We start from the raw sequence: 25,184 nt of genomic DNA, 5'->3' as shown, positions 1-25,184 counted from the left end.
GACACAGGGTTTAGGGTTTCTGTACAGGGGGGTCTAAAGAAGTAAGATGGAGGAATTGGGGCGTGTCCTATTCTTCTTCTTCTTGGCCTCCATCTTCTGTGGTGATGTTGGCACTTTGGGATTGGTTATTACTAAAAGTGCACTGGTTAATAAAGGTAAAAGGTATTGGGGAAAAATTATAAATATTGTATACGTAACTTCGAGTATAAAGATAAGTGACCGCCCCGGGGGCTCTCAGTGTGCCCATGGCTGACATGCTGTGCAGACCTCTGTTGGGCCGAAAGAAAATCTTTTAGATAAACAATTAATAAACACCGAGACCGAGAAAAGATCTGAAGTCTCTTCTCGTCCTTTGAAGCGTCGGCTCTTCAAGGCCATCCCTGGGCCTTTCCAGGCCACCTAAACAGCTGAGAAACCGACAAGGTAGGAAGAGTGACTGATATCACTGCAAGGCTGTTCCCTACCTCTTCAAGAGGTTACAATGATCAGAAGTTCCCAACGACTGCAGAAGCAAATGCCACAGTCATCTTCCAGGATGACAAGGAGGAAGAGCTGGGGAAATAGAATGCACCTGGCTTTACTTTCATATTTGCAGAGGTTAGGGAGAAAATCCTTGTGTAAGCCATGTACAGGCGCATTAGAAAGAAGAAAGTGATTGGGAAAAAGAAGTATGGATTTACCAATTGCAAACTGTGCTTGACCAACCTCATTACATTCTTCATTGTAATGACTGGATTTGAAGATGAGGGCAGAGAAGTGGTTGCCCTTAACTTTGGCAAACTTTTGTCTCTGCTCTTACAGAATTTTTGGAGCTAAACTAGACAGACAGGGTAGGTGGGTTTATCCATTAGTTTAATTCACTAGCTGGGTGAATTAAAGTGAGTAAAAAAAAAAGGCTGGAACAACAGGCTGAAAATGATGTGCTGTCTGTTTACAAGTGGTATTCCTTGGGCATTCACTTTGGGAGCAGTATTGTTTAACATCTCCTTTCATGGCTTTGACAATGGAACAGCATGTATCTGCCACAAATTCACAGATGGTATCCAAATGTAGGGAGCAGTCATTGTGCTGGATGATATGTCTGCTGCTGGAGTCACCTTGATAAGCTGAAGAAATGGACTGATAAACATTTTCTGAAATCCAACAAATGCAGTCCTGCATCTTGGACAGAATTACACCATGCAACAGTACCAGTATCCATACAGTAGATATGATATTTAATAGCATTCATTATACCAGCAGGCTCTAGGAAGGGTATCTGTAGGTACAGGGATAGCTCCAGGGCTGTATTCAAATTCCACAGAGGCTATTTGGCTACAGAAGGGAAATGATACTTTAATTTTTTTTAAATTTAATTTTACACAGCACAATATTGGTAGCTAAAGAAAAATGCAGTGCAGGTTCTCTGATAAGAGAACCTATGAGAGTACCTATAAGAGAACCTATCTCCTGTATTTTGCTGACACAGGGCTAAGGGAGTGCGCCAGAAACTTCTGCCAAACTGCAGGCCCATAACCCAGTGCCAGCCCAGAGCTGCCCAGTGCTGTGGTGCTCAGAACTGCTGGTTATTGTGTCAAGAAGCAGATGAAATATCCTTCTTGGTTGCTGTCAGCATCTCTGCTCTGTTTTCAGCCCAGAGTGGCTGCTAGCAAATAGCCTCCACATAACTTTCTGCAGAAAAGGAAATGAAGTTATATCTTCTATCTCTGTGGCATACGAGAGTTTCCATTTCTCTCTTTTTTTCTGAATTAATCACTTACAAGTTGTTACTTATCATAACTTTTTCTTGCCAGAATTTCCAGTTGCAGCTCTTATTTTTAGTCAGCCCTACTGTATAGATCAAACTATTGTCAGTAATATCTTCTCTATGTTGGAATTCAATTAATATTTCTTAATTTAGCAAATTGATTTTTTATTGGATGGCAAACCAGATTAGTCTTATTTTGATGGTTAGTGTTAGGCACATTGCAGATGTTATATCATTCACCAAAGTTCTTGCAAGTTTTTAGTATATTTGTAGAAATGTGAATGCCAGATCTGTCAATGTTTTCTCAGAAATTATTGGGCTCCTTACAGCTGATGGTCCATTTGCAGTTACGCTTACTGTCACTTAGCTACTTGTTAATTCATAGAAATTAAATTAACTAGATTTTGCACCTCTAACTCTTTAAACTCATGTAATTCAGATGCTTACAGAAGGTTTATCTAATAGGCTAGTACCATTACCTGTTTTGATCAGACTTCTGATCTTCAAATAGTAAGCCTATCTAGCAAAATCTGTATTTCATAATACCTGGTTGGTGGCCATTAATTGCTTACATATTTTATTTTTGTTTTAATGAAATCAAATTTCTGCCTCTTTATGGAGTCCTGAACCTGAGTCATGTTAATGAGTTACACATTTGTGATATCAACAAATTTAATATTTGAACATGTTCTCTCTAATGCACATTAAATTAATTAGTGTTTTAAGATTCGAGAAAAATCAACTTTAATATTTAAGGGAGTAATTTGGCCAATAATTTTAATGTTTTAATACTCTTGGACTTTGAGTTTTCCATTTCTGTGCTTTTTAGGGTTTTTAATTTTACCAATATAATTAAAGATATGCATCCATTAAATTATAATATTACTTCAAGTGTTTCAAATGGGATTGCTTTACTTGGTGACTTGTGAAGTGGCTAGGTGGGATGAAAATTGTACTCTGTTCAATGTGTACTGCATTTAATGTGTCAGAATTGACAGAAAAGTTTTTGCATGACAAGTAAAAATGAAATCTATTCCTAGATGTATTTAGTTGGTTTTTTTTCTGATACGTGCAAAATGACACAGGTTACAATGTTACATGACCTGAGCTATACTTTCAGTATATGCTATCTCACAGTACATCATACAGGATTTATGATCAGGTAATGTTTATAATCCCAAACTTACTCAAATTCATTGATGATACAGATTAAGTCATACTGTAAAGGAATATTTGTGAATGTACAGGTGTAATGACAGCCACAAATATGTTACCCTATAGGAATGGCAATACTGTGATTAATAATAATAACAACAGCAGTTACAATACAGCCAGATTATCCAACATGGTCATCATGGGAGTTTTGGAAGACCATTTTACCAAGAAAATCAAACACTAAACCAAATATAGCACTTACAGCAACTTTTACTGCCACTTGGGCTCAAATTCCACATGAATGTACAGAGATTTTTCTTGCATGACAACGTCAAACATGTTAAAATATCTTGCACTATATCCTAAAATGTGAATATTCTGTATGTCTAACACATGTATAAATGGAATTTCACCTATGAGTGGAATACTGTTAATTGCAAATAGAAATAGTTTATCTGTAATGCCACAGTGACTGGAACTGGAACCTTTAGGCTAGAAATCACACCTACAGCAGGAACAGAGCCCTTACCATAGAGGCCTTGCAAAATAAGCTTAGATAAAAATATACTGCAGGCAAGTTGGACACTGGCAGTTTTAAAACGCTCTGACATGGTTGCATGAGAAATGCTCTGGCCAGAGGAGGGAAGGTGAGGGAAAATGGCATCTGGTCCATGTTAAGGCTAAAGACTGCCAAGACAATATTCCTATATAGGTATACTGACCTATAACAATGACTCACTGATCTTACTGATGTTCAAATGGGTACCTGAGGTGAGTCCACCTCTTTCACCTCTTCCTACACCTCTTTTCCTTCTCCCAAATGTGAGCTCAGCTCTGCTGTTAAATTTAAATGGATTCTTGCTGCATATTCAATTTCTGGGGCTAGGGCTTGCCATGCATTCAGTGAAGAGACCTGAGCTCATGCCTGCAGAATTTGGAGTTTCTGGAGTTTCCAGGTGATTCTGCAGTGTTGTGTCTGTATGCTTAGAAAGACAGTGCAATAAGAACCACATGTGCAATAATAAAGATGGGTATGCACTTGCATTATTTTTGTTATGTGGCTATCCAACTTGACTTTAAAGAATATGGTGGGTACAATATGGGTGATATTTTAGCCTTATCATTCTAATGAATAAATAATAAATAGTAGCAGTTGCTTGATCAAAATGGTAAGTTTGTGCTTAGTCTCAATTTCCATTTTTGGAAATTTTCTGCAAATTTTCTATGAGCTGCTCCAGGTTCCATAGCCAGTGGGGAGAAATAGATACTTGTAGAGGAAGATGTTTTCTATCACCCTTAGATAAAAAAGTCATTTACTGAGGTTTTCCATCTCTATCAATAATGCAAAAAAGCCTAGAGCAGTGACTAGTAGGTGTTAGGTGACTAAAGAAAATTAATCCCACAATTATATAGTTTACTATTCAGGTAAACTTCACTCATTCTGAGCCAGTGTGTATATTCCCTGTGTACATACAAGCACAATGTGCTGTTGTAATATGAATGATAAGAATACTTTTCATGTATCTATCTCATTCACCCCAGGATATCCTCTGTTTATCAACGTTAATTAATGTGTCTTCATAACAGTCTTATGAGGAAAGAATTGCCCCCAATTTAGAGATGAAGAAATGGAGCCATAGGATGTTTAAATAAATTGTCCCCAGTTGCACAGAAAACCAGTGGCATAAATGTAAATACAAGAGGATGCCTCACATTCATAGCCCAAAGATAACATAATCATAAGGTGTGGTTCCCAAATCAATACAAACAGTGTAATACAGTCTTTGCTTCCGGCCTATTCAAAGTAAATAGGTTGAGGTGTGGTGTGCACAAGGTAATTCCTGATGAGTTCACATCCATACACTAAACTTGGTACAGATATAGCCAGACTGAGAACAGAGCCACAGGGCAAGGGTCAAATACCTGTTCCACATACTTGACATATTTGTGTGTCTGTATGATTCATTTATTTTGATTCCGAGTAATCCAATCTTTCAGCAAGGAAACAATTTGATAGCCCTGATGAGAGGGACTAGGGGTACTGGTGGATGGGAGTCTGGACAAGAGCTGGAAATGTGTACTTGCAGCCCAAAAAATCAACCATATCCTTGTGTGATGGTCAAGGGAGGTGATTCTGTCCCTCTGCTCTGCTCTGATGAGATCTCACAGAATCACAGAATCACAGAAGTTCAAGGCTGGAAGAGACCTATAAGATCATCAAGTCCAGCCGATGTTCTAACTGTTCAACTAGATCATGGCAGCAAGTGCCACATCCAGTCTTTTTTTGAATTCTTCAAGGGATGATGACTCCACCACCTCACTGGGTAAATGATTCCAGTATCTGACCACTCTTTCTGTGAAATATTTCCTTCTTAATTCTAACTTACATCTCGCTTGACGCAGCTTGAGACTGTGTCCTCTTGTTCTATCTGTTGTCGCCCGGAGAAAGAGACCGACCCCCAGCTCACCACAGCTACCCTTCAGGAAGTTGTAGAGAGCGATAAGGTCGCCCCTTAGTCTCCTTTTCTCTAGGCTAAACAACCCCAGCTCCCCCAGTCGCTCTTCGTATGGCTTGTGCTCCAAGCCCCTTACTAGTCTCGTAGCCCTCCTCTGGACACGCTCAAGTAACTCGATGTCCCTCCTAAAGTGAGGGGCCCAGAACTGGATACAATACTCCAAGTGAGGCCTCACCAGTGCCGAGTACAGGGGAAGAATGACCTCTCTGCTCCTGCTGGCCACTCCATTTCTGATACTGGCCAGGATGGCATTGGCCCTCTTGGCTACCTGGGCACACTGCTGGCTCATATTCAATCGACTGTCAACCAGCACCCCCAGGTCCCTTTCCACCTGAGCACTATCCAGCCATTCCATCCCCAGCTTATATCGGTGCAGGGGGTTATTGTGGCCAAAGTGCAATACTCGGCACTTGGACTTATTGAAGTTCATCCTGTTTGATTCTGCCCATGCGTCTAACCGTTCCAAATCTCTCTGGAGAGCCCTACACCCCTCTAGCAGATCTACACTCTTTCCCAATTTAGTGTCATCAGCAAATTTACTAATAAAAGACTCTAAGCCCTCATCCATGTCGTCAATAAAAATATTGAACAGAACTGGCCCCAACACAGACCCCTAAGGGACACCACTGGTGACTGGTCGCCAGCTGGATGTGACACCATTCACCACCACTCTCTGGGCCCGGCCATCCAGCCAGTTCTGAACCCAGCAAAGGGTATTCCTATCCAGACCACGGCCGATGAGTTTGTCTAGGAGTATGCTATGGGAAACAGTGTCGAAGGCCTTGCTGAAATCCAGAAAAACAACATCTACAGCCTTCCCTGCATCCACTAGCCGGGTTACCTGGTCATAAAAGGTGATCAGGTTAGTCAGACATGATCTACCCCTCCTAAATCCGTGCTGGCTGGGTCTGATACCCTGGCCGTCCTGCAAATTTTGCATGATGGCGCGTAATATAAACTGTTCCATTATTTTGCCAGGTATAGAAGTCAGGCTGACTGGTCTATAATTGCCAGGATCTTCCTTTGCACCCTTTTTGTGAATGGGTATCACATTGGCCAGCTTCCAGTCATCCGGAACCTCACCAGTAAGCCATGACTGTTGGTAAATGATAGAGAGTGGCTTTGCAATCTCATTTGCCAGCTCTCTCATTACCCTGGGGTGGATCCCGTCTGGTCCCATAGATTTGTGAATATCCAAGCATTTCAATAGTTCTATAACAGCCTCCTCTTGGATAATGTGGGGACCATTCTGCTCCCTAAAACCATCAACCAGCCCAGACGGACGGGAGTCTTGAGGGCAAGTCATCTTCCCATTAAAAACCGAGGCAAAATAGGCATTAAACACTTCTGCCTTCTCCTCGTCTGCAAATACTAACTTCCCACCTTTGTCCAGTAAAGAACAAAGGCTGGTCCTACCTTTCTTCCTACCATTAATATATTTATAAAAACATTTTTTATTATCCTTAACAGTAGTCGCCATCCTGAGTTCAAACTGAGCTTTGGCCTCCCTAATTTTTTTCCTGCATACTCTAGCAGCCCTCTTGAATACTTCCTTGGAGACCTGACCCTTCTTCCAACTCTGATACGTCCTCTTTTTATTCTTAAGTTCCTCCAAGATCTCCTTTCCCAGCCAGGCTGGACGTTTGCCCCGTTGACTGATCTTTCGGGATACAGGAATGGTTTGTTCCTGCGCCCTCAAGATCTCTGCCTTGAAGTAAGCCCACCCTTCCTGAACTCCTTTATTTTTAAGGGCTGCTTCCCAAGGGACGCTCTGAATTAATCTCTTAAACAGGCCAAAGTCCGCCCTCCGGAAGTCCAGTGTACGAGTTTTACTGGTGCTCTTCCTAATTTCGCCAAGTATTGAAAACTCTATTATTTCATGGTCACTCTGCCCCAAACGACCTCCAACCATCACATCTCCCACCAGCCCATCCCTATTTGTAAATAACAGATCTAATGTAGTCCCTTCCCTGGTGGGTTCATCCACCAGCTGTAACAAAAAGTTGTCCTCCATAGATTCTAAGAATTTTCTGGATTGCCTCTTTACTGCTGTATTAAGTTCCCAGCAGATATCTGGTAGATTAAAATCACCAACAAGAACAAGGGTTGATGATCTTGAAACATTGCACAACTGCTTATAGAATAAGTCGTCTACTTCTTCTTCTTGATCGGGTCGACGATAACAGACTCCCAATATGATGTCGGCGTTGTTGGCCTTCCCCTTGATTCTTATCCATAAACATTCAACTCCTTCTTCCTTTGTTTCAATTTCGATGGCATCGAAGGTTTGTTTAACATAAAGAGCTACGCCACCTCCTCTTCTTCCTTTTCTATCTCTCCTGAAGAGTCTGTATCCAGCCAATGTAGTACTCCAGTTATATGAGTCATCCCACCACGTTTCCGTGATGGCAACTACATCATAGCTTTGCAGTTGTACCATGGCCTCCAGCTCTTCTTGTTTATTGCCCAAACTGCATGCATTGGTATACATGCACCTCATCTGGGCAACTGAGTTCACCCCTATCTTACGCTTGCAATTCTTGGGCCTGTTTCCAGTTAGCTCAGCTGGTTCCCCTTCCCCCTTCAAGCTTAGTTTAAAGCTCGCTCAGTGAGGTCTGCCAGTTCATGAGCTAAAATCCTTTTGCCCTTAACGGAGAGGTGTACCTCATCTGATTCCAGCAAAGAAGATGCTGGAATCTCACCTGTGTCCAGCTCTGGGGTCCTTAGCACAGGGGCAGGTCCAGAGGAAGGCCATAGGAGTGATCAAAGGGGTGGAGCACCTTTCCTATGAAGGCAGGCTGAGAGTGTTTGGGTCCAACTCCCTGGACAAATCTTTAGAACAGCAGTGAAGAAGCCCAGCTGGTTTACGCTGAAAGCAAGACAGAGAGCGTTTCAGGAGTTTGCAAGTGCAGCTGATTTAATTTCAGGATCGTGAACATTCTCTGCTGCCAATTTATTTTTGGGGACATAGGTATCTATTGATGCTAGGTTTTGTTCACGCCTTCAGTGGGCTTGATGTCCCTATGTATGAGCTTGCCTTCAATAAATACTTGCTGTGTATTTTTCCCCCAAAGCACTCCTCTCCCCTCCTGGCTTCACGCCCCTACTGCCATTCTTGTCCAGCACTTATTTGCATGTCTAAACCTGTCATCAGTGTGAGAAATGGCACAAGCCAAAGACTTTAACTGTACTGAGTTACAGTTCAACTCATCAGTGAGTATCACCAGAGCTGCAGGAGAAATCCTGTGCAGTTAACTTCCTGCTTTGCTACACAGAAAAAAGCAAGCACATGTTGCTAAACTAGTTTCAAAATATTATTCATGTATTTCTCTCCATGTTTTTATTTCCCCTGCTTTTGCCCTTTTCATTCTTCCATGTACTGGTCAACTTCCTAAGGAGTTGACATTTGCACAGTGTTTCACTTTTCATTTCTTTGTGTTGCTCTCCATTTGCTACCCTGTTCATCACAGTTATGCCATCCAACACAATGTCAAGTCACTTTTCCTGCTGCTATCTGGGGTCATGGTACGGTTTGGGTTAGCTGCTGGTGCGAGCAGCCAACAGCCAACTCCTTGAGCCACCATCATCTGCTATGACATAACTTCAAACAGAGACTCTCTCAACCTTTCCCCGTAGGACACAGGTGAAAGTAACTGAGAGGCTGCATGTTCATGGCAGAGAGGTGGGAGAAGAGACCACGATGACCACGGACCTCAAGGTCAGCCTCTGGCAGTGAGTGAACTAGAAGATGCTCTGCTGAATGTTACAAGCACTGAACTAAGTAAAAACTGTGTATTAGAGAATCTGTGGCAGGAAAAAGTCCACTGACCCTTTTGACTGTTGTCATGAGTGAGTTGTAATGGAACAGGAAGAGGCTCCTCCATTTTGCTACAGTATCCAGGTTTATGCACTGAGCTTATTAGTGGTTTACAGCTGTGAGTTGTATTTGTCTTTGTGTAAAGATGGGAAAAGAGCATTTCTTTTGCACCACTTCTTTTTTTTCCTGTACCAGTTAAACTACAGAGGAGGAAGGGAAGTGATCTAATCATGCAACAAGGGCCTCTTTTAATGTCTTTGCAATTTGCAGAAATATAAGAGATATTGGTATACTAAGGAAGAGTACCCATCTCTTCTGATATTTTTGTAGCTCTAACACAGCAGTAGACTAAGATTAATTAACTATCACTGAAAAATTATCCCAAATGGAAGGACTGTGGAACTTGGTACAATTACAGTCTTTGGCTTGTGCCATTTCTCAGCAAGCTCTTTCTGACTGAGAGGGATGTGGAAAGACTTGTGAAACATTTGCTTTTTTGGAACTCCTCTCATACTTCAGCTTCTTTTCATGCTTGTCTAAATTTTCCCTGTAGCTGGCAAGGGACACCCCAGACCACTTCATACCCTGGGAATTGCAGTGGTCAGTGGGATGCTAATGACTGCTTGTTTTCAATGGCAACTTCCATAACTAACATATGTTGCAGTCTATAACACACTATTGAGCCACCAGGTAATGAAGAAATCTCCTTTGCATTAACAGATGGAATTATGCTTATTTTCCATAGTTTCCTTGTTTTCAGTCTCTGTTACTAATGTGTTCCAGGACCTACCAAGTATGAAGCAATAGTGAAACCATTTCTGGTAGCATGATCATGATGCCATACATGTTCTATTATTATTTTCCCTAGCAAATCCTGCTTACATTTTTCCAGTTGTTAGAAGTTTTTACTAGTTAATATAGAAAAATAAATTCTTAACAGAGCCCTCTGGTTATTTTGTCCCAGACTGCTTCAGAGCAGGCTTCCAAACATGCATAATTTCAAATGGGAATAGATGCATGTTATATTGATAACAATTCCTAACAAGGCTTTATTTGCTTAGATTAAGAGAAGAACATTTTCCACCTCTTCTATTAAAAATATTTTCTGTTGTTCTACACATACTTTTGCTTTTGTACATAGAGGATAGGTACCCTAAAAATTATGTACTTGGAAATTGAAGGGGAAACGTTGCTGCACCCAAAACTTTTATTGCAGGTAGAATCTGTAAAACAAGAAGTCTCTAAAGCACGACATAAATCAGTCCATAACAGCAGAGTGGATGTGCATAACACACCAGTGCACAACACACAACACGACACAGGGCTGCCTGGCATTCCTTCATTCCTGAGCCACGTCAGTGTGCAATAAGGGATGTGGGAGCAGGAGGCATCCCTCATTTTCCTTGATTGCTTCCTCTTAGATTTAGAGGGAGGGGATAGAATTTCTGTCTGTGTGTGCCAGGTTTACCAGCTGAGTGTGTATGGGGAAAATGTATGCAACCAGAGCCTGCCATTATCTGCTCAAGCAATGAAAAGATAACATGTGTAGTGTGCAGGTGCTCGCTCTGTAAGATCAGCATTCTGCAAAGACATGGCCAGGACTGCATCCAGGTGGTTCCCTAGAAACTGATCTTTTCACTGCAGCCTGCACATTCTTTTATCATCCAGCAACTGGCACCACGGTAGGAGCAGGTCAGTGGGATTCCTTGCAGCTACTGTGAAATCATGTGCCTTATAATGACTTTATCTCTAAGGGACTAAAATCTCTATTGTCCCAAAAGGCAAACATCCTAACTCTCTAACAATGTCACAATACATACCTTTCTTATGTCCGTAGAGGTGCTCAAGGCCAGGTTGGATGGGGCTCTGAGCAACCTGGTCTAGTGGAAGGTGTCCCTGCCTACGGCAAGGGGGGTGAAACCAAATGATCCTCAAGGTTCCCTTTCAATCCAAACCACTCCATGATTCTACAGTTCTGTGACTGTGATACATACACATATTCATGCTGAGTACCACTTGAGAATGATGGAATAGCACCCTCAGCAATTCTTTTTCTGTGCTTTTATTTAATGGATAAATAACATATGTTTGAGTGCCACTGATGATCTTACTGACACTTGGAAAGTCCCATTCCAGACAGCTGTTATTTCAGGGATACTTGCAGAATTTCCCTATAACCTAGAGGTATCATTTCAAGGCCTGATTTTGTATGTGTGGTGTCCCACTCGTAGGGAAGGAGAGCACCCAACAGTCATAGAGGCTTGTGGTTGGAAAAGAGCAACAAAATCCAGAGGGTCCTCAAAAACTTACTAAGTTTTATTAGTAAATTATACACTTGGCACTGAAATCAGTATGAGTTAGTCCCTTATCTTCTACAGAGGAAGGAAGGAGGGAAGGAGGGAAGGAGGGAAGGAGGGAAGGAAGGAGGGAAGGAAGGAAGGAAGGAAGGAAGGAAGGAAGGAAGGAAGGAAGGAAGGAAGGAAGGAAGGAAGGAAGGAAGGAAGGAAGGAAGGAAGGAAGGAAGGAAGGAAGGAAGGAAGGAAGGAAGGAAGGAAGGAAGGAAGGAAGGAAGGAAGGAAGGAAGGAAGGAAGGAAGGAAGGAAGGAAGGAAGGAAGGAAGGAAGGAAGGAAGGAAGGAAGGAAGGAAGGAAGGAAGGAAGGAAGGAAGGAAGGAAGGAAGGAAGGAAGGAAGGAAGGAAGGAAGGAAGGAAGGAAGGAAGGAAGGAAGGAAGGAAGGAAGGAAGGAAGGAAGGAAGGAAGGAAGGAAGGAAGGAAGGAAGGAAGGACTAGGCTTGGCTCCTGCACCAATCCATCTGGGAGGGTGCTCAGGGACCTGGGGCTGCCTCCTGGAACAGGAGGGAAACATGCAGCAATAGAGCAGCATCTGGATGCAAATAAGACAGATGTGGGTGAAAATAGATGGGCCTTTCTGCTTGGAAAAATGTGATGTGAAAACAGAATAAGAGTATGCTTTTACAACATAGATTTGGGAAGGAATTCTTTCAAAAAGGATGGGATTTTTGGAGAAGACATTAATATAGTACAACCGAAATCATTCCATCAGAGAGGTAGTGCACATGTAAATCTAACTGTAGCTTTTCTTACAAGTACAATACAACCACCTTTCTTGGAAGTATATTAAAAATGAATTGTGGATGAGTACTCAGTTTATTCATTCAGAACTGTTCCGAGTTCTTCAATTCTCTAATGGAGCTTATTTTCTTTCTTTTTGCTTCTAATGATGCAAAATTTTGATAAATTTATAATTCCACAAAAAGCTGTGTAAGTCTTACAATGATTATGCATTCCATGTTCAACATAAAGGTCACATCTGAGATAACTGCCTCACAGAAGTCCTATTTTAAAACTGTCTTTAATAAATTCACCATTTCAACAGATGGAGTAGAGAAGAGAGAAGACTAAGATGCATAATGGTAGAAACCCTGATGCAAAAAAGGGTTCCACAAAATATTCATGTCATATGACTTACACCTCCTATAGAGCTACGCAACCCAGTCACTCAGCATATGGTACATAACTTAGGAATAAACTAATAAATACAAAACAAATGTGACAATGCATTTGATAGTTCTGGCATGTTTATCTAGAACAAAATCAACACCATAGTCAATGCTGCATTGCTAAGAATGCAGAGTAATGTACACACTCAAATGATTAGTCCATGATGGCAAAAAATGGACATAATTCTATGGAAACTTCATTAGTACAAAAATTATATTGAAACACTGTTGAGTAGGAGTTTCAAAATGTTCACTGTTTAGTGGGATCTCTTCTCCTTCTGATGAAATGATCTCATGTTTTACTAGGTTTTTTCTGTCTTCCATGCACTGCATGTTTTTAATTCCCATCTAATTTTGGTGTTCATGCCTCGACAGCAATCCGAGATACCTCAGCCTGACTGATATTCTTTAGATATACAGCATCAACCATACCCTTCAGCATGGACAGTACTTTTAAAGTCTGACATTGGTTTTGGCTTCAAACTCATTGTCAGGACCTCTGGAATGAATTATGTAATAGTTTCAAGTCAGACAGAACCGTGAAATTAACATCTGTGTTGATATATCAGACTCACTGCATTTCATTGTATTACATTTGTATTGAGACAAAGAAACTTTTGACAAAAAGCATTCTTTCAGAGTAAATTTGATTCAAAGATGATTATTCACAAATCCTCTTGAAAGCTGTATTTCAGTGCTTATGCTTAGTGCTGTGTTTTGTCTCCAGTTTTACCTTCCAGACACTGGTTCCTTGGAACTTTTTCCCACTAACTTAGAGACCACTGTAATACCTACTTTTTTCTCCCAGTGAAGGTTAACAGCAATCAAGTTATGTCTCAAACACCTTTTTCTTTTCTTTCTTAAATAATAAGGCATTTTGTTCAAGTCTGAGGTAATTTTCTGACTTTTTTGTGTATTTTCATGATTTGGTTTTTTGAAATGAGTCATTTGCTGTTGACTAATTTGAGACTCCCCAGCACCACATGTAAAAATAAGATCATGTCTGAGCCCCTACTCACTAACCACATGATTTTTATACAAGAGAATTGAATAACTTGTTTTTGCAATGCCATCACAGTTCTAAGTTTTCTCTTCTTAAAATCCTCTCATATAAATCTCAGAGTTTCCCAAGATATATCAAGGTTCTGGAACAAGAAAGAATTTTCTTGGTGGATGAAGATAATGTTAGGGACTATTTAAATAAACTGGACATACACACTGGACCTGATGGGACACACCCACAAGTACTGGCCAAGGTAATTGAAAAGACATTCAATTATCTTTGGAAGGTCATGGCCACTGGGGCAGACAACTGAGGACTGTAAGAAAGCAAATTTCATTGAAAATGGTTCTCTCTTCAAACATCCAAAGCAGTCATAAAAAATGTCTTTTCTGGCCTTTACAGGGTATTGTGCAACATATTTTCTCAGAAAAGGTGTATTTTCTATTAAAAATCAACCTGAAAATCATTCCATAATACTATTTGAAAGTATTTAATTTAAAGTAATCAGATCCTACTATCTTTAATAAGTAGCAGTACTCACAGAACCACAGTTTAACATCCATCTCTGTAAATAAACAGGGAAGTATTTTGCCTCATGAAGAAATCTTGAAATATAGCTTTGAGCTAGATGCTGCAGGTTTCCTGAATGGAAATAATTATTCTTCTCGATTGCAGTTACTGTCCCTGACCTAAAAGCAATCAAACTTAGGAGAGCAGCAAGGGGGAAGATGGCAAAAAGTAATCCAGGAATCTGAATCCCCCACATATCAACTACTCATCATTATCTCCCTCTGTGCCTACTCTCACCTTGTGATAAAAGGGAGCTCACTGAGAGGTGACCTGTTTACCACATTCTTTGGAGGTTAAGCCAGACAGGACAGCAGGGTAACCTGGGCAATTAGGCTAAATTCAGAGCCTACCTTAGCCCGCAGTAACTGGCTGATAGGTTCCTCTCTTCAATGTACCTTCATGGTATAAATTTGTGACCACATGTGGTTTCTTATCAGAAGACGTGTAAGACAAAGACCAGGGCAAAACCAGATCTGATGTTATTGGCTGCTCTGCCAGTCTTCTGGCCAGCTAGTATAAACATTGTGGTTTTACACCTGGGAATTCAGATTCCAATGAAAAAAACAAAATTAAGTGTAATGGTTTCATATGTGAGAAAATTCAGCTGTGTCTGCCTAATGATGGGTGAGAATTAGGCAGACTTTTTTTAAGATGCTTTGTGGGTCTTTTTGGTGAAGAAATGAAATAGATAAGGGACTCAGATATCATGATTTCAAAGAGACAGCAAGCAGTTTTTTGGACAAAATGGGACTCAATATTTCGTAGAGTGCTCACAGAACAGTATAAGCTATAAGGAATGGAATTTGTTCAACCATGAACACTTGATTCTTTCAGTTTAACATGGAGAAGAAAATCTTCCTTCTTATCCATTTAGATTGTGTTGAACTTCCACACTACAGTGAATAACTTACTACTGCTCTAGTAAGATGGTAAAATCTAACTTCTATTATCTTAAGTTTTAATTTATTTTTTGAAGTAATGACTCTGGTGAATAAGACAGCTCTTATTTGTAATCTGTTTTTCTAAGGCATCTTGAAAGTGTTAGATTACATTTTTGTATGAAAGAGCTGGTACTGAGGCATGGGATATGCCTGTACTGGTTAGTGGCTGGGCAAGCAGGAGTACCTGTAAACACTCAGGATCTAGGCTTTACAGAAATGATAGCGATCATCTGCTGAAACTTTCAACATCTGTACAGTAGATTTCCTTTATATCTACTGATGGAATATGTAAGAATTAGCAATTAAATATAAACTGACAGTTTAGATTGATAGTGTATATTAATTGCTAATTCTTACATATTCCATCATCTCCTTTGCACACTTTTTCTTTAAGCTAGCTCAGTCCTTGATCTTTGCTGCTGCCTTATTCAAAACTCAGGCCATCTTCAATGGACTCAGTACTTTCTAAACATCCACTGGGATTTAAAACCTTAATAGCCTAAAGTTTCCAACACAATCCTTCAAACAGAGTTAAGCCTGAAGGGTTCCTGACAGGCTTCTTCTCTGTTGTCTGCGGACAGACAAGAAAGTCAGGAGCAGGAATGTGGAGGAGTGAGTGCAGTGTCTGAAAACAAACCGCGCACGTCTTCTCTCCCCCCCTTCACTCTCTGTAACACTCTTAAAGGTATAAAACTTATTATTATTCAACATAAACAGAATGAGACGATTTGGGATAAAAGCATCATATAGTCAACCCAGGACAAGAGTTATTTGATTTAGAGGTGTTAACACACTACCTTTTTTCTTGGTTCTTTATGTAAGGTACAAGAGGGAATAGCATGAAATCCTTTTTTGAGCTTTACTTTAGTATGCTTTCTCTCTTACTGGACAAGATCATCACAGTTTGATTAAGTTAACTGCCTTAGGATAAGAAGAATGTCTCAAAATATCATCCTCTAGTTCCACACTTTGAAAATTAGTTTTGGTTGTGGTCTTTTATTGCCTTATTCAGTCCAGATTCAAGCAGTGTGGTTGTAGAGGCATGTTCAGACACAGGGTTATAATTGGAATTTTTTTTGATAAGAGGTTCTTTTGTCACTTGAAATAGTACAGCAAATATTTTGATGAAGAGATGTATTTAAACAATGCAGCAATCTATCAGAGCTGAGCAAGTTATTTTCCAGTGAACGTAGCTGATCTTTTTCTTGTATGTTCTTCCTCTATTTGACTTTTTGGCATATGGTTTCATCTTGCAGTGTGATAAATGTCTACTTCTCTGCACTGTCCTTTGCATGGACCTTGCTGCATCACTGTTACTAAAAGCATACAGTGGAAGTAATCTGTTGAATCTCCTGTTGAGAAACAGGAGTGAATAATGACCTTGTCAATCTTCAGTATCTTGAAGGAGGAAGGTGGTTGTGTGTAAGTGGAGTAAGGAATCTCTTCCAGAAAGGTTTAAAGATACATTGCAAGATGGCATTCTTATTTGAAGATCAGTTTCTTTTCCTCAGAGCAGGAACTGTTATATAGGTTTCTGGATCCTAGTTTGTGGAAATTCTTTTCCTTAATAGTGATCAAGTCACATCTGTTATCTCATTGTAGGAGAGTTTAGGTTCAGAAAGATTATTTCCCACCTCCCTAATCACTTGGACCTCTTTTCACTTGATCTTAGAACATGGTTTGAAAGGTGGGATACTTTTAAGATGTGTGCAAGAGCATCATCTTCAGTATTCTGTGTGATGTATTGCAGAAAGCAAAACCAAAGGGGCTGTCAGTGGCTTGTTGAAACATCAATAGTATAAACAGTTCTAGTTGTGATGTCTCACTGAAATATCTTCAGTTGTTTCACTGCTACAGCCTCTAGGGACCTTTGTGGGAAAGTAGTCTGTCTTGTTTCACTATTAAAATGCACTCTACAGCTGTACTAAAATAACTTCTACTTTTGCAGCCAGCATTACAGAATTTACCTATCTCGTGAGGTAGCTCAGGTCTGCTCTTTTTGTTTTCTGCTGCATAGTTTTTAATTGGCAAATATTATCAGTCATATGTTTCTTGAAATGCCTAATGAAAATTACTTTTAAGAAGATAAACAAGCCACTCCAAACTTCTTTTAAAAACTGTACCCACCAACATCTGATATAGCATCAATCCCACTGGAACTACACTATAGGATCTCCCTAAATGATGATTCCTGATTTGGAAATTACTTTCAGATACTAGCTTGTTCTTAATAATTTTTATAACCTAATACTTTCTTGTCCAGAATAGCATAGAATATCAATTATTTATGTGAAACTACATTTATGAACTACATCTGTAATCTCATCAGCAATGAAATTACTTTTGGCTGGTTGAACCTAAAAACCAACAATGTTGATTGTAATTTTTGGAGATTAACTTAATCAGTTGCTACTTATTTGGATTTTTTGTGTTTGGCATGTTTACTTACTGCTCATAACTTATCTTATTACTCATAATTTTTTTGTTCTCAATTTCCCTGGTGTCTACACTCTACCTTCTCTGTTCCTGGCTGTCAGTTTGTCTAGTACTATATATTTTTTTCTTGGGTTTAGGTTCTGTTAAAGAAAATCCTCTCATCTTATGACTTTGTCGAGTGCTTCTAGTTTATTTTTTAGCTATTGCAAGTAAAGCAATATTGATACTACAAGTTAAGTGACACTGATAGGTGCTCTGATACTAACTTGAGTGGGAGAAGAGATGTGCTTTTCAGTAGAATTGCTTGCTGTTCTCCCAAATATTCCATGTAAACAAGGTGGAAGAGCAAATCAGCATCACAGCCTTCAGAAGCAGTGGCAGTGGCTTGAGATGTTAGTATCTACTGCCATCAACACTATTTTGTTGTGATTGTAGAATGCTAAGTGCTTGGAATGGATCTTGAAGATTATCTAGTCCCAACCCCTCCTGCTCTAGGCAGGGACACCTTTCACTAGACCAGATTGTGCAAGGCTTTTTCCAGCCTGGCCTTGAATGCTTCCAGGGTTGGGGCATCCAGAGCCTCCCTAGGTAACCTGTTCCAGTGTCTCCAGGGTTACCACTTTATTGTGACTACCATAGTTTAGGCCACCTAGCTGAAGTTCCTTCTTGCATTTTGTACCCATTTTTCCTAGTTCTACCACTAGAGTTCCTGACAATAAGTCCCTTTCTGGCTTCCCTACAGGCCCCATTCAGATACTGGAAGTTTGCTATGAGGTCTCCATGCAATCTTCTCCAGGTGACCAGCCCCAACTTTTCTAGCCCATCTTCATAGGAGGGGTGCTCCAGTTGTCTAATCATCTTTGTGACCCTTGTCTGGACTTGTGCTAACAGGTCCCTGTCCTTTTTATGTTGGGAGCTGAATGTAGTGTCTCAGGTGGGATTTCCCAAGAGCAGAGGGGCAGAATTGCCTCCTGTGACCTGCTGGCCATTGTCTTTTTAGTGTAGTCCAGGATTCTGTGTGGCTCTCTGGGCTCCAAGTACCCACAGATGGCTCATGTTGACTTTTTCATCAGCCATCACCCCCAAGTCTTTCTCCCCAAGCCTGCTTGCAATCACATCTCTGCCCAACCTTTAGGTGAGAAACTGGATTATTCCATTCTTGGCACTGGACCTTTTTTGTCCTGGTATCTGCTTTAGCTGCAGTCTGGCTGTGCCAATACCTTTTGACCTATTGTAATACCAAGATTGTCTGAAGAACCATTGAGTGTGCTCTGAAATAGTTGAAGACAGTAAATGCTTCTATGATTTTCTGTGTTGTACATTTTCAATGCCAAACCTCTTGTGGCATGCTTCTGGCTGTAGCACAGTGCCACCAAGCGTGTGACACTTGGTGCCTATTGCTAGTCTTAGGTCTTGTTCTGTGTATTGCTATCCAAGCTGGTGCTGCTTTCTACAGGAACCTGAATTTTAACAAGCTCTCTGAAAGTCAATGTAATACATTACAGCTTAATTTCTCTGGCTCAGACTTTGCCTGCACATGGGTTATTCTGTGCCTGTCCTATTGTTTTGGATGATCAGAGCTGAGTTCAGTAAACCCATGTGACTGTAGTTACATGCCTAAGTTACATGAACAACTTCTTTCATTCAAAATTTCATAGAATTCTACTGAAAATGTTCTTTACCTTTCCATGTTGTATTTTTCTGTACTTTTATTTTGAGCCATGGTCATAAATTTTTTGCTCTTCCCACTTCTAAGTGGTACCTTTGGGTACCTGTTGAGTCAAGGGGGAACTTAGGAAAGAATTCTTTTATCTCTTGATTACATTGTTGCTGGTAAAAGTGTTAAGCTCTTTTTTTTTGTTGTCAGTTGAAACATAATATTAATGTATTACGTAGTGATATAGATTTAGGCCTTTTGTGTCTTGACTGGTATTTGCAGAGGCTGTAGTTGCTCTCAGATATTTAAATGTTGGTATGCTGTGTGTAAGTATGAACCTGCTCAGCAATCTGGCTGAATGTAACACTAGGATTAAAATTTGCCAGAAGTAAATGAGCTATCAAGTGTGGAAGGGCTTAAGGATTGAGTCCTTTGGATTTTGGGAAGGTTCAGATTGATGTCTTTCAATAATTAGAGTTTAAGATTCTTTGACTACTTGTAGTTCACTGATTACTCTAAGGAAAAGGGAAATCTTTAGCCTATAGGTGGGTTACTTTTTCAAAGTTATTTAAAGGCTTTATCCAGTACATGGAACTTCATCCTTCTCAGGCTCTTCACCTTGTATAACTATGAATGTGCTGTCTTTACAGGCTTCAAGATCCAGAGGAGGCACTGGACCAATTTCATCTGGCCAGACTGAACTGCAAGAAATTTGCTTTTGTGCATGTGGCTTTTGCACAGTTTGAGCTATCACAAGGTGTGTAAAAAAACAAAAACAACTAAACTTGTTTGGTGTTGCTGTTCTGTGTTATTCTCCATTTTGTTGTTTTAAACTTCTGCTTCCTTACATAATTTGTAAGTAAACTGATAGGTATTGAATCAGAAAGAAACAAATTGGGATTTTTAAAATTGAAATTTACTGAGAACGTGTGTTCACTTTTAAAGTGAAAATATGCACACCATTCATTGTTTTTTTCTGTTTTAGAAATAACTTTCAGACTAGGTGGAATTTGTTAGTAGTTCCTACTTTTCTAATTTAGATCTTGCAATGGAAGGCCTTTTGAGTAAGGCTTCTCCTGCATGGAAGGAGGCTCAAATACTTTGCTTGCTTGTGGAAGAAATTCTGTCCTCTTCCAAAAAGCATTTGTAGATTGTTTTTTATTAAACCAAAATACACTGCCAGTGTGCAATTTGGTTGCCCTGGTACTCGCTGGCAAGGCTGTGTTAGCTGCCCACAGGCTTGTAGGCTTGTGTTTTTGGACCTTTTGTATCTTTTATTTCCATGGGTGATTTGAGCAGTGACATATTTTGCCCCGGGTATTTCTTCCTCTGACAGTTTGCTCTATACAGAAAGACAAGCACATTCCATGAAAGCTGTTTTCTTATTTGAATGGAAAAAACTTGATGAATATATTAATTTTTTTGTGATTTGTTTTCTTTCATGTTTTTCCAGTATCATGCAAGTTATTGTATATTGTTGTATGTTGTATATATTTCTCATACTGCTTAGTATGAGAAATTCTCCCCAAACTTAGCTACACTAAATAAATTAATCTGTCTATTCTACATTCTAGATTCTGAATACATTTTACTGGTTATCTGTCTGTCTTTACTTCTGTTTATTTTCCACTGATAGTGGTTTTGTCTATACATTTTTGCTTCAGTGATACTTTTTAACTATATTTTAGGATATTGTTTAGATGCTCAAAGTGTGGCCCATGAGGCAGAGCCATTTTGTTAAAATCAAAGTTGATACTCATTTGTCATCTGAGATTTTCCAGCTTTTCTTTTCTGATGAATTGATTGGCATTAGAGCAGGAAAGGCTATGAACCAACTCTCCCCTCCCAGAAGTACATGTTATGTTTTGTGAATGACTCCTTGTGAATGTCCGCCCAAAATAAACGGGTGACGAATGATTTTTGGGTGCAAAAATAACCAACACAAGGCACAGGGGTTTTGCAGTAACAAATCAACAAGGTGCAATTTATTGATTATAACCACAGCTAAATATGCGTTTGGTTAAGGGATCCGGGGAAGAGAAGGGTAAGACAAGGAAAAAGGGAGGAAAGGAGGTCAGGGAATGGGGTATAGCTACCAAAACGTGATGTCTTCGGGGTCCCGCCGCCGAAACTCGCTGGTACACATCTTGGGGAGATCTCCAAGGACAGTCGGACCGAACCCCAATATATATACTGTTCTTGGTTGGGGGAAGGGTGGCTGAAATTAGGTTTCCATGGAGGGGAGAAGTCCATTGTTTTCATGGCCAAATGCTCACAGGTAGGTTTTTCCCCCCTCCCTGAGTTGAGAGGGAGTACAGTCCCAGTCTCTGGAAGGAGGTTGCCAGGGGGGTGCCATGGGGGTGTCAATAGGGTGTCAGAGGGGTTCTTGGTTCCTTGATGAGGGGATTTGCATCTCTGTTGGTCCGTCACGGTGGTTGAAGACAGGCAAGAGGGGTCTTCTCATGGAGCGGAGGGGAACCACCCCAGAGCTCAGTCCAGCCAGGTCAGGAGTTTGGAAGAAAGTCCAGTTCAATTGTCCAGAAAAGGGCAGCATGCCCCCTTCGAGTACAGCATGGCGTGTTCTGCAAACATCACTTGTGAACACACTAGATAAGCAGGAGACTTTCTTTCCCAACCGGCTCAGCAGCTTTAACCCTTCGGTAGTCTTTTCTCATGACAATTGTGAGGCAAAAAATGAAGGATTTTCGGATGGACTTCTACACTCCTGTACAGGATGGGGAAAAAAAAAGACAAAAATCTGCTTGTTTTTGTCTTGAAATTATACAGTTTCTGTGTTATGCCTAAGTCAGTTATCTGACCAGTCTTGTTCTAATATAAACCTGTGGTATTGAACTTCTAAACAGTAGTAAAAAGATGATGATAATTTATTTAGTGAGCACTGGATGTTTATTTAAACTGATAATTAAACACTAATACTGCAATAACAAAGATATTGTTAAATAAGTGTAATAAAACCTATTGTGTAATTTAATAAAGTGTAGAAATGCTGCTACAGGTTACCAGTGACTAAATTCATCCTGTAGTTATGGGATGTGTCCATGCAGTAGTTTACCTTACTTTGACAGTAAGTAATCAACCTAGAATGAAGTGCTAATCCCAAAGGAAAGAAGCCAGTTATGATCGGCTTTGTTTTATCTGCAGTGTGCTCTCTGATGTGTATCTGTTACCCTTGAGCTGATCTAGGTGTCCTTTAGTAATGTGTATGGAGCTACAGTGTCCCTGCTGGGTGCTCAAAGAGGATTAGTGGGACATGTGAGTTGTAAATTGTTACTTAAGAGTGCTGTTCCTTTTTCACTGTGTCCACTTAGGCCAGAGGGAAAGGAGGGTAGTGCTTTGTTGCTTCTTCATCCCAGTGATTTCAGCAGTGCTTGGCACACCTGTCAGTGCTTTCTTTTGCATTAAGAAGAAAAACTTAATTGCATGTTCTCTTCCTTAGCTCACAGTTTTGCTCAAGATAAAAGCTCAAGTTGTGAAATTAGATTTGGTAAATTGATGTTGATTTCTTAATAATTGAATATTAATGACTTGGAAATGGGGTGACACAGTAAAGGTGCCATTCTGTTTTTTGTGGCTCTTTTTTTACTAAAATACTGAGTAAAATTTCATTTAAGTCCCCCAGATGAAGAGTTGTCTTGTCATTACTTGGGTGCCTTGGGTGGTGTGTTTGAGGATGATTTGCTGTGAATTGGTCAGAACTCATGACCATAAAACTCTACTCTTGACTGTTTCAAATCTTAGGCCAGGGTGCTTGATTCAGGCTTTTGGCATCTGATGAAGTGGACTGGTTGGAATTCAGAAATATTTCTGGCTTGATTTTGTGCCTTGGTTCCTCATCTGTTAAGGGGGATGAAACAGTTTTTCACATACATGTTTTGATGTCATGCTCTTTCTTACTCAGGGTACTAGGAGGAATTACTTCCAAGTAGCAGGTCTTGTTGAAGCAATGTGTGGTTACTAAATATAGCAAAAGGTAGAATCAGAATGCTGGTTAAGGATTCTTAGAGCCTATCCACTTTGCTAATGATTTAGGAGAAAAAACAGTATTGGACTATATGGTTAAAAACCAAATTGTAACAAATTAGCACAGAATTTGTTTAAATGAAATTATAGCTCATCTAATTTTACTGCTTCCTTGCTTCATGTTTGGCATTATCCATTTAATATTCTTAAAATAGATTACTTAAAGCATAAGTTCCTGGTACCTACACTGCACTTCCACCATCCTGAACTACAGGCAACATTGATGTCTAAGTTCATTTATGAGTGGAGTTTTGAGTGCAGGGGACATGTGTATGCTATTATGCATATACTTGAGTATTTCTTATAATATATATGTAGCATAAAGTTAAGAACCAAGTGGTTTGTTTTGCTGCTTTGGAATGGAGGAAGAAGGGCATTTGGGGTTTCAGGGGCATTGACAGCTGTAGCAAACCATTGCATCATTTTGCCCAGATGTTCTTCAAACCAAGTGAAGTATTGTGGTTACAGTACACTTTTTTCTTTATTTGACTTTTTCTAATAGATGCCTATGTACATGTTTACACATGTAAATTGACTGCTTCAATATGGTTTGTTAACACATTTCCTTTCCCACCCCAGCTCTCTTCAAAGTTCTCTGTTTATGCCATTTAGTAATGTCTAAAACTGTAATGAAAAAATATCCTTGCTTTTCTTTCCCCTTTTTTAAACTGTAGTGCTGTCCAGAGTTGTTGTTTTATTTCACAACAGCTGGTTTTAAATGTGATTTCTATTAAGTGCATTAAAGATGTTTGTTAATATATGCATAATACAATTTTTACCTGGTCAGATCTAAATGGAAGTCCATAAAAGTCATATTCCTTGCTGATACGACAAAAAAAAAAAAAAAATAGAATGAGTACAGTTTTCTTATAGTTCCTATAACACTAAAAAAATACTGAGAATACATATTTTGTGGCTTGATGTTCAATTTAATGTGTGATTTGCTTTTAACTATTTCCAGGCAGTTTCCTTAAAATGGCAATGTAAAGGGAGGTGTCCCTAATGAACAATGGCTTCATAGAACTATGCAAAGTGAATATAAGACAACATGAATGTAACCATCTTGTTAAAAAAATCTTGCCCCAGTGTAATTGTTTTTTTTACTTCTGTGATTTCTAACTCGGTGCTTCTTACACTTAGAAAATGAGAAGAAGTGTAAGCAGATCCTTCAGAAAGCTGTGGAGTGCTCTGCTGTTCCTCTGGAATTGTTGGAAACTGCTCTGCAAAACTTACATTTGAAAAAAAAGCAGTTACTCTCAGATGAGGAGAAGGAGAACTTTGCAGGTAATTGCAGTTTCTTAAAATACTGGTTGCTTATGCATGTTGTGATTCTAGATTGGAAAAAATCACTAGTGTTTGTCCCTTCTAGATACAAACTCAGAATCTCTATTGCCGAATAAACAGATATATTTGTCTGTATTATAAATCTCATTCCTTCGATGCTTGTTTCCATCTTCAGTGCAGTGACTGCAGTTTGCAGGAGCTGTGCTATGGTCAATCCTGTGATTCTGCAGAGGGTGTTCCTCTGGCTGTCAGCAGGGATTTGCAGTTTGTAATAGAGACTGACAGCTCTAAGTGTGATGTAAGAGCTACTGTTGGTAGAGAAGAATTACAACTGAAATATACAGACTAAACTATATTATATAGGTTGTTTGGAGATGTATCTTGTGGCAGACTGGGAAAGCTTTGACAGTCATTTCAGTGAAGTCAAATCTAGGAAAAACAATAAATTTCAACTTTACTTTGGACAAAACCCATATGTTTGTCAGTACAAAACTGA

At 39.8% G+C, this 25,184-nt stretch overlaps 1 protein-coding gene across 1 annotated transcript in view; it reads left to right on the top strand.

The window, feature by feature from the left end:
• The window catches only part of LOC132086138 (dual specificity protein kinase TTK-like), a 53,293-nt gene that overhangs the window by 11,343 nt on the left and 16,766 nt on the right, over positions 1-25,184 (top strand). Inside the window, 2 exon segments of the mRNA XM_059491604.1 lie at positions 20,014-20,120; positions 24,545-24,688. Of these exon segments, the coding sequence (XP_059347587.1) occupies positions 20,014-20,120; positions 24,545-24,688 (251 nt within the window).

Source organism: Ammospiza nelsoni, chromosome W (genome assembly GCF_027579445.1).
Source record: "Ammospiza nelsoni isolate bAmmNel1 chromosome W, bAmmNel1.pri, whole genome shotgun sequence".
NCBI lineage: Eukaryota > Metazoa > Chordata > Aves > Passeriformes > Passerellidae > Ammospiza > Ammospiza nelsoni.
This window is presented reverse-complemented; position numbering and strand designations above follow the sequence as displayed.